Source organism: Moschus berezovskii, chromosome 14, assembly GCF_049115385.1.
Source record: "Moschus berezovskii isolate FMDL1 chromosome 14, NW_MosBer_1.0, whole genome shotgun sequence".
NCBI lineage: Eukaryota > Metazoa > Chordata > Mammalia > Artiodactyla > Moschidae > Moschus > Moschus berezovskii.
In genome coordinates, this window is record NC_142473.1 from 61511814 (window position 1) to 61520510 (window position 8697).

At 39.7% G+C, this 8697-nt stretch overlaps 1 protein-coding gene across 1 annotated transcript in view; it reads left to right on the forward strand.

The window, feature by feature from the left end:
- Positions 1-8697, forward strand: part of ANO3 (anoctamin 3) — a 423263-nt gene that overhangs the window by 312192 nt on the left and 102374 nt on the right. The window contains exon 13 of the mRNA XM_055423747.2: positions 3271-3367. Coding sequence (XP_055279722.2) covers positions 3271-3367 — 97 coding nt within the window. The remainder of the gene's footprint in view (positions 1-3270; positions 3368-8697) is intronic.

An 8697-nucleotide genomic window follows, 5' to 3' on the forward strand; every position in this document is an offset into this window, starting at 1 on the left:
TATACATTTTTTAAACAATTAATTATGATTTTAATAGGAATTTTCTTCAAGAGGTGGGTTCAGTTCAGTTCAGTCGCTCAGTCGTGTCCGACTCTCCGCGACCCCATGAATCACAGCACGCCAGGCCTCCCTGTCCATCACCAACTCCCGGAGTTCACTCAAACTCATGTCCACAGAGTCAGTGATGCCATCCAGCCATCTCATTCTCCGTCGTCCCCTTCTCCTCCCGCCCCCAACCTTTCCCAGCATCAGAGTCTTTTCCAGTGAGTCAACTCGTCGCATGAGGTGGCCAAAGTATTGGAGTTTCAGCTTTAGCATCAGTCCCTCCAATGAACATCCAGGATTGATCTCCTTTAGAATGGACTGGTTGGATCTTCTTGCAGTATAAGAGACTCTCAAGAGTCTTCTCCAACACCACAGTTCAAAAGCATCGATTCTTCGGCGATCAGCTTTCTTCACAGTCCAACTCTCACATCCATACATGACCACGGGAAAAACCATTGCCTTGACTAGACGGACCTTGGTCGGCAAAGTAATGTCTCTGCTTTTTAATATACTATCAAGGTTGGTCATAACTTTCCTTCCAAGGAGCAAGCGTCTTTTAATTTCATGGCTGCAATCAGCATCTGCAGTGATTTTGGAGCCCAAAAAAATAAAGTCTGACACTGTTTCCACTGTTTTTCCATCTATTTCCCATGAAGTGATGGGACCAGATGCCATGATCTTTGTTTTCTGAATGTTGAGCTTCAAGCCAACCTTTTCACTCTCCTCTTTCACTTTCATCAAGAGGCTTTTGAGTTCCTCTTCACTTTCTGCCATAAGGGTAGTGTCATCTGCATATCTGAGGTTATTGATATTTCTCCCAGCAATCTTGATTCCAGCTTGTGCTTCTTCCAGCCCAGCGTTCCTCATGATGTACTCTGCATATAAGTTAAATAAGCAAGGTGACAATATACAACCTTGACGTACACCTTTTCCTATTTGGAACCAGTCTGTTGTTCCATGACCGGTTCTAACTGTTGCTTCCTGACCTGCATACAGGTTTCTCAAGAGGCAGGTCAGGTGGTTTGGGATTCCCATCTCTTTCAGAATGTTCCACAGTTTATTGTGATCCACATTCTTTTTTATTATTTCTACAAATTAGTAGTATTAGTAAGAGGCGGTATAATCATCTTTCTTTTTTTCTGAGCTTTAAAAATGTATATTTTACCTGCTTCCCCCTACTTCACATAGACATCATGATTACTAGCAATAAGATGTATATGAAAGTGGGAGAATTATAGTATATATAAGACTTGTTATACCGTCATCATCATTAGTAAATTAGTTTTTTGTAGGAAAGTCCGTTTTAATATGAAATAAACTTATTCCCTCTTTTAAATGAGTTGTAGTTGATGGAGAACTGGACCTAGAATCAGGAAAACCTAAACTCAGTTCCTTCAAATATCTCTTGTAAGCTTATGACTTGAACAAATCACTTAAACATCAGCTTCCTCTCAGTTGTTGAGAAAATTACCATTGTAGGAGATTGCATTGAGGACTAAACTTAATGGACATGACTCCATCTTTGGTTACTGTAAGGTGTTGCATTACAGGATAGTATTATTATTTACTAGTCATTCCACTTTGGCTTGAGATTGTACACATCCAGTATTTGAAATAGATATGCATTATTTTTTCTTTGAGTTTATATATTTTGAAAACAGCAAAACTTTTATTAACAGTTGTATTTCTAAGCATAGTTTTAAATGCCTTTATATTACCTTCAACATTGCTAGAGAAGATTTACTTAAAGACAGTTTATTAAAGGGGTACCAAATGGGAAAGGGCCAGGTACGACAGATAAAGGCACAGAACATCTAATAACAGGTTGCTGTGAACTCTCAGACTGTTAGTCTTTTGAGAAATTGTTACTGATGCCCTGCTCATGTCATGGGCTGACTTTCAATAGATCGCAGCGAGGGAGCTGCTCTGCTACGTGCGAAACCCCGACCAAGAAGCAGGTCGTCTAGAATGGTTTAGCACCAGGTTCCCCACGAACCTGCGGTGAGTGACGGGCGAGGGGGCGGCCGCCTTTCTGGCCGCACCCCGTGTCCCGGGACGAAGGGCTCTTCGCACCTGACCCCGGTCCCGACGCGCAGCGGGGCGCACCGCGCTGCGCCCCGAGGGACGCGGGCGACGGCCTGCCGGCGGGGACAGTGGGGGCTATCCAAGGCCAACCGAGGCGCCCGCGGTGCTGCCGTATGGTTCCGCCTGGTCGGGATTCTGGGGCGTTCAGTCATAATCCCACAGATGGTAGCTTCGCCCCATTGGCCCCTCAGCCAAGCACATACACCAAATGATGTCATGATGTCATCTATGAAGTATGCTAAGATTTTTGAAAGACAGCAATAAACTCAAGAAGCAAATGTTACAAGGTTACATTCTATGGGAGGATATTATATATTTCAGTAATCCATAATGCATTGATTGACTGCAGTAGTGGTTGTGAAATTATGTGAATTATGGGTGCCACTCACTTTGGTGACTGTAAAAGCAGTGAGAACCAGGGGAAAGATCTATAGACCTGAAAAATCAGCATGCTGCTGCTGCTGCTAAGTCGCTTCAACCGTGTCCGACTCTGTGCGACCCCATAGACGGCAGCCCACCAGGCTCCCCCATCCCTGGGGTTCTCCAGGCAAGAACACTGGAGTGGGTTGCCATTTCCTTCTCCAATGCATGAAATGAAAGTGAAGTCGCTCAGTTGTGTCCAACTCTTCACGACCCCATGGACTGCAGCCTACCAGGCTCCTCCATCCATGGGATTTTCCAGGCAAGAGTACTGGAGTGGGTTGCCATTGCCTTCTCCAAAAAATCAGCATAGTCAGAGGTGATTCCAGCTCAGCCACATCCAAGCCTGTGAGCTGGGTTAAAATACTCTTAGGTGTTCCTCCCAAGATTGTCCTACATTCCATGAAATCAGGTAGAAAAGTGTCCTTGTAACAATGCCCCCCAAGTGCCTCTTGAGTATAAAATTGGCCTATTATCATTAAAATATCTTGGATCAGAGATTTCTTAAAACAAAGAAGCAAACAAATTCAGTATCACAAAAATTCTAAAAATTTGAGTTGGAGTCATTCAAGTTCTTTCTCCCCTGTCCACCACTCCTCCAGTATTTCCATTTCTTCTTTTCCTCCCACCCTACTACTTCCCATAGGATTGGCTGTAGGGGCTAAGCAGCTTACTGAGTGTGGAGGTTTATGCTTTCTTTTTCTTCTTTGATTTCTTAAGCCAAGAAATTTGCAAGGCCACTGAAGTCTTCATGTGCCCTCTCTGTGATAAGAACTGCTCACTGCAGAGACTCAACGAAAGCTGTATCTACGCCAAGGTCAGTGTGGACCCTCACATTCCCCTCCCTGCCCTCAACTCTTTCTAGGAACCTAGGCAGTAAGCAGTCCTCCAGCAAACTGCTTTCTACCAAAGTTAAATGTTCCCAAGAGTTTCAACAAACAGAATCATTGACAATGGAATAAAACATCACTCTGCGGCAGTTATAAAAAGGATGTATTATATTAGAATATCTTTGTCTTTCTCTGTTTTTATAAGTGGTTATTGCCATCAAAGACTAAAACATCCACTTGGAATGATATCCAGATTATTTTTTTGGAAAGATTATTTCTTCTTCAGTGGTAAAGTTTGTATCTTCCCGTGAAGACTCATGAGATCTAAATACTTCTAATTTGACAGAGAAAATGAAGTAACATACCTGAAGTTCTCAAATTTCTTCCAATTAGAATCACCTGAAGAGTTTTTTAAATTCCTGAAACCCAAGCCACATCCCAGAACAATTAAATTAGAATCTTTAGTTTTGGAACCTAGGCATCAGCATAATTTAAAAACTCCCAGGTGATTTCAGGGTGCATACAAGTTTGAGAAATGTGTACTTCAATTTTATAATTATGAGTATTCATTTGTAAAATGGTTTTATTACAGTTAATGTGTAATAAAATGTACATATTTGGAGTGTATAAATGAATGCATTTAAATACATGTATATGCTTTTGTGAAACCACAACCGCAGTCAAGATAATGAACATATCTATTACTTCTAAAGGTTTCCTTGTGATTTCTTGTAATCCCAGCCTCCCAAATCCCACCCCTGGGCTCAGGCAAACATTTTCTGTCATTATAGATAAATTTGTATTTTCCAGACTGTTATGTAAATAGAGTCATACAATGTGTGAATTTTTTCTAGTTTCTTTCACCCAACATAAATATTTTGAGGTTCATCCATGTCATAACATTTATCAGTAAATCCTCCCTCTTTATTGCTGAGTATTAATAGTACTGCATGATATGGCCATATCAGAATTCAATTATCCCTTCATCTTCATAATTAAGATGAATCTTAATAATTATCCATTCATATTAATAATTTGGGGGGAGGTTAAGTTGTTACAATTTTAAATAAAGGTGCTATTAACATTCATCTACAAATGTTTGTTTGGACAAGTACTATTATTTCTCTTGGGTAAATGCCTAGAATAAAAATGACTAGATTTTATGATAGGTAGATTTTTATCCTTCTAAGACATTGCAGAACTTTTCCCCAGAATTTCTACACATTTTCCATTTCTGCCAGCGATATATGAGAGTTCTAGTTTTCCATATACTCACTAGTCCTCATGATAGTCAATCTTTTTAATTCTAACTGTTCCAATAGATCTTTAGAGAGAGCTCATTGTGGTTTAGTTACTTGAAAATTATTTGATTCTTTTGGGTCTTGCTTTTAGGATTTGTGAGTTAGCCTCACATCAGTGCTCTTTCTAGCACTAATTTTCCCCCACGATAAAAACCAAATCTTTTTGTGTACTCTACCCAGTGAACTGTGAATAATGAGGATTTCCAGTCTGGCTGGTGGGAACAGGCCCTATTCCTACCTGACTCTGTGAGCTCCTGAAACTGTTTCCTCTAATCCTTTCAGGTGCTTATGTCCTCAGCTAGTTTCCTCACATGAATGCTCACTGTCTTGGTTGTCCCTCTGCACTCTTGGGACTCTTTCAGGCAACCATAATGCTCACCTGCATTGTTTCCCACCTCTTAGGGATCACTGTCCTTCATTGTCTCACATCCAGTCTTGAAATCTGTTGCATTATGTAGTTTGGGAATTATTCGGTTATTTCTGGAATGTGGGTAAAGTCAATCTCTGTTACTTCATCTTGTTCAGAAAAATTAAAAAAAAAAAAAAAGAAATGTTGCAGTGGGTCACTTCAGTTGTGTCCAACTCTACAAACTGTAGCCTACCAGGCTCCTCTGTCCATGGAATTTAACAGGCAAGAATACTGGCGTGGATTGCCATGCCCTCCTCCAGGGGATCTTTCTGACCCAGGGATCAAAACCACATCTCTTATGTCTCCTGCATTGCCAGGCATGTTCTTTACTGCTCGGGCCACCTGGGAAGCCCTGTTCAGAAGTAGAAGCTTGTGTATAATCACTTTTGATAAGGGTAGACATAAAAACAAAAGTCACTTAGGATCCTCCTAGGAGACCAAAACTTACTAAAATTAGCTTCTGAATTATTTTTCTTGAATGCATGGTATGGGAAAAGTCTGTTTTGTTTATAATTTAATTTCTGAAATGTTCTTCAGTTCAGTTCAGTTCAGTTCAGTCGCTCAGTCGTGTCCGACTCTCCGCGACCAGTGTTGAATTATCTCAAATGTTCCCTAAAAATGTCTTGTTTTGGGAAGCATTTTCTCAACACTTTTTATAAAAGCCAAGTATATTAGAGTCATTAGATGTATAGACACATGTCCCTCACTTTGCCCATGCATTTCAAAGATATATGACAGCCTTAGGGACACCAACAAATCCAAACACTAAAGATAAGAATCATATGTGGCAGAGTGATAAAGTGAAGAAGCTGTCCAAGGAAATGCTAAATCTAGGGAGCCATTGTCATTTTGTGGTATCTACATTCCTCTGTTACTCTGGAGAAAAGAGTATATGTAGGGGTAGGTATGATGCAGGAAGATCTCACTTAGTAACTATTATCAGGTAGGTGGAAATGTTAGCTTTCAGAGGAGAATATTGCCTTAAGGAACAATGCAAGAAAGGGTGAAATCTTCATTATGTCTTGTATTTGATCCTCTGGTTAAGGTAAAATGTAGTTACTTGATTTACATTTTAAAAATCAGAACTACTCTTCCTTCATGGAATGGAAATAAACATTTTCTTTTAAAATCAGTTTATATATTTAAACATCTAGAGGTTACTAGATGAACAGTGTCAGAAATAAGGGAATAAATTTTTAGCAAAGAAATAAGCCCACCAATCTAAAATCATCTAGTCACCTGATCACCTAGCCATCTCATCTAGGAACTGGTAAATTCCTTATGGGATCAATCACCACTTGTGAAAAGTAGCAGGACATTAAATCTGCCATATTTTACATGTAATTAATGTGCATAAATAAATAAATACATGTACATATGTAATTATTCCCTTAATAATGTCAAGAGTGTATTTCAGGAAAATTGTGGTCCCATTATATAATAAAAATTATATCTAAGTGCATCAACATTTTCTTTGGTGATTATTTTCGTTTTTGATATGTAAAAGTATAGGGGTTGAGAAATATTTGCAATTAAGTCATTCTAATGATATCTGTGTATTCTTCAAAGCACAAATGACCACAGGTGTCAATTCCCATTATGTTAGGATTTCTCATTTAAGGTGTAATCATTAGGTACAAGAGTCCTGCATTGTTTTTTCATATAGTTCTAAAAATGACTCAACTCCTATTTGAAGTTACTCTTGTTTATAATAGTTATTAGTATTTGGTGTTTTTTTTTTACTGGTTCAGCAAACATTTATTCAATCCCTAATGTATTGAGCCTCAGACTGTATACTAATATTGAGATTACAACAGAATGAGAACAGATCATGTTTCTTCTTTTGGCAACCCACTCCAGTATTCTTGCCTGAAGAATCCCATGGACAGAGAAGCCTGGCAGGCTATAGTTCATAGGGTTGCAAGGAGTTGGGCATGACTAAAGTGACTTAACACACACGCATGCACATGTTTCTTCTTTAAGAAATTTCATGGAAGAATCCTCAGAAGACTACATCAGAATCATCTAGAACTTTCATTAAAGACAGATTCCTGGGCCCCACGTTCTAAGATTCAGGATCAGCTGGTGAAGGGCAAAGCTTAGAAATCTGCATGTTAACAGATTCCTCCGGTGATTCTTATTCATCGGCCCACATTTATAAAGTTATTGCACTAAACAAGTATTGAGTTGGGGGTGGGGGTGAATACGTGAAGCTGCCGTGTTTGGTGTAGCCTGTGCCCAGGTCCAGTGGGCATGGAGAGGTGTACAGATTTTGTGCTATTGAAGAATTGGGAACTGAGAGAAGGCTAAACTTCAGTCTAAATTCCAACTCTCTGCCTCTCTTCCCTGTAATCACCTGGCCTGCAGGGTTGGATCTGTTCAAGAAGAGTCTTGTTCTCCTTAGCCCACAGAAGCTTGAATGGAGTATATATGGCGGTTTCCAGAGCCTTATGTTATTCTGAACCCGTTGTTGACTTAAAAAATAGTCACAACCTAAAAGTTGAGAGTTATGTTTTATTTGGTGGGAATTTTAGGACTTTAAGCCCAGGAGACATCTCAAGTAACCCTAAGAGAACTGCTCCAAGTAGGAAGAGAGGAGTCAGGTTATACAGACATTTTCAACAAAGGGCAGGTAGTCTGAACATCAGAAGTATTTTTGTGAATTAAAGAAAACCAGATAACTCAAGTTAAGAAATTTAGCACTTTTCTATGTATGGAAAGATGCTAGAGTCTGGGCTCACTGACATCATTCCTTTCCTACACATCTCAGCTGTCTGGGGCCAGTATCCTGCAATATTTCACATCCTGACATTTTCAGTTCTCAATGTAGGGAGTGGCTGCAGTCTAATGGCTGCCAGATGGTGCAGGTATTCTCCTTTTTGAGTGCCCTGGAGGGCTGGGATCGTTGATGACTGTGACATCCTTATGTACTGATGTGGCAGGAAATAGTCCATTTCTCACCAAGAAACAATTTTAGAAAGAGCTATCTATCAACTATGGTAAAGGAGAAGAAATAGACTTTTAGCTTCCAACCTAATAAGAAATTTATTTCCATAAGCAGTCCTCACATTTATTGATTTTCGGCCACACTCAGCTCTCCAAGAGAAATCACATGTCAAAGAAAATGGAGAATTTGTGCTGAAACACAGCTTTGTTTTCTTAAAGAAGTTTGCTTCTGTCTTCTTAAATTATCCCTATTCACATTCATAATGTTAAATAAAGTGCTTGTCCAGAAGGAGCTCTATGCATAAAGGCACACTACTTTTCCAATAAAATAATTCACTGCAAATATACATTTGTAGATTGGACAAGTTTTTTACTTTTAGCGTTTTTCCTTTTTTTTTTTTGGCTGAGGCCTGGCGAGCTGTGATTCATGGGGTCGCAAAGAGTCGGACACGACTGAGCTACTGAACTGAACTGAACTGAACTGATGCTGCTTTTGGATTTTTCTTGAGATTTCAACTGGAGTTTTCTTTTATAGAGCAAGTGTTCCTTTCCTATTAGGCAGAAGGCCTCTCCCACCTTTATTCTCCTGCAAATCGCTCACTTTCTAAGCTTGAGCCATTCACACTGTGCTTGACTCTTCATTTTTTGTCTCCTCCGTTTT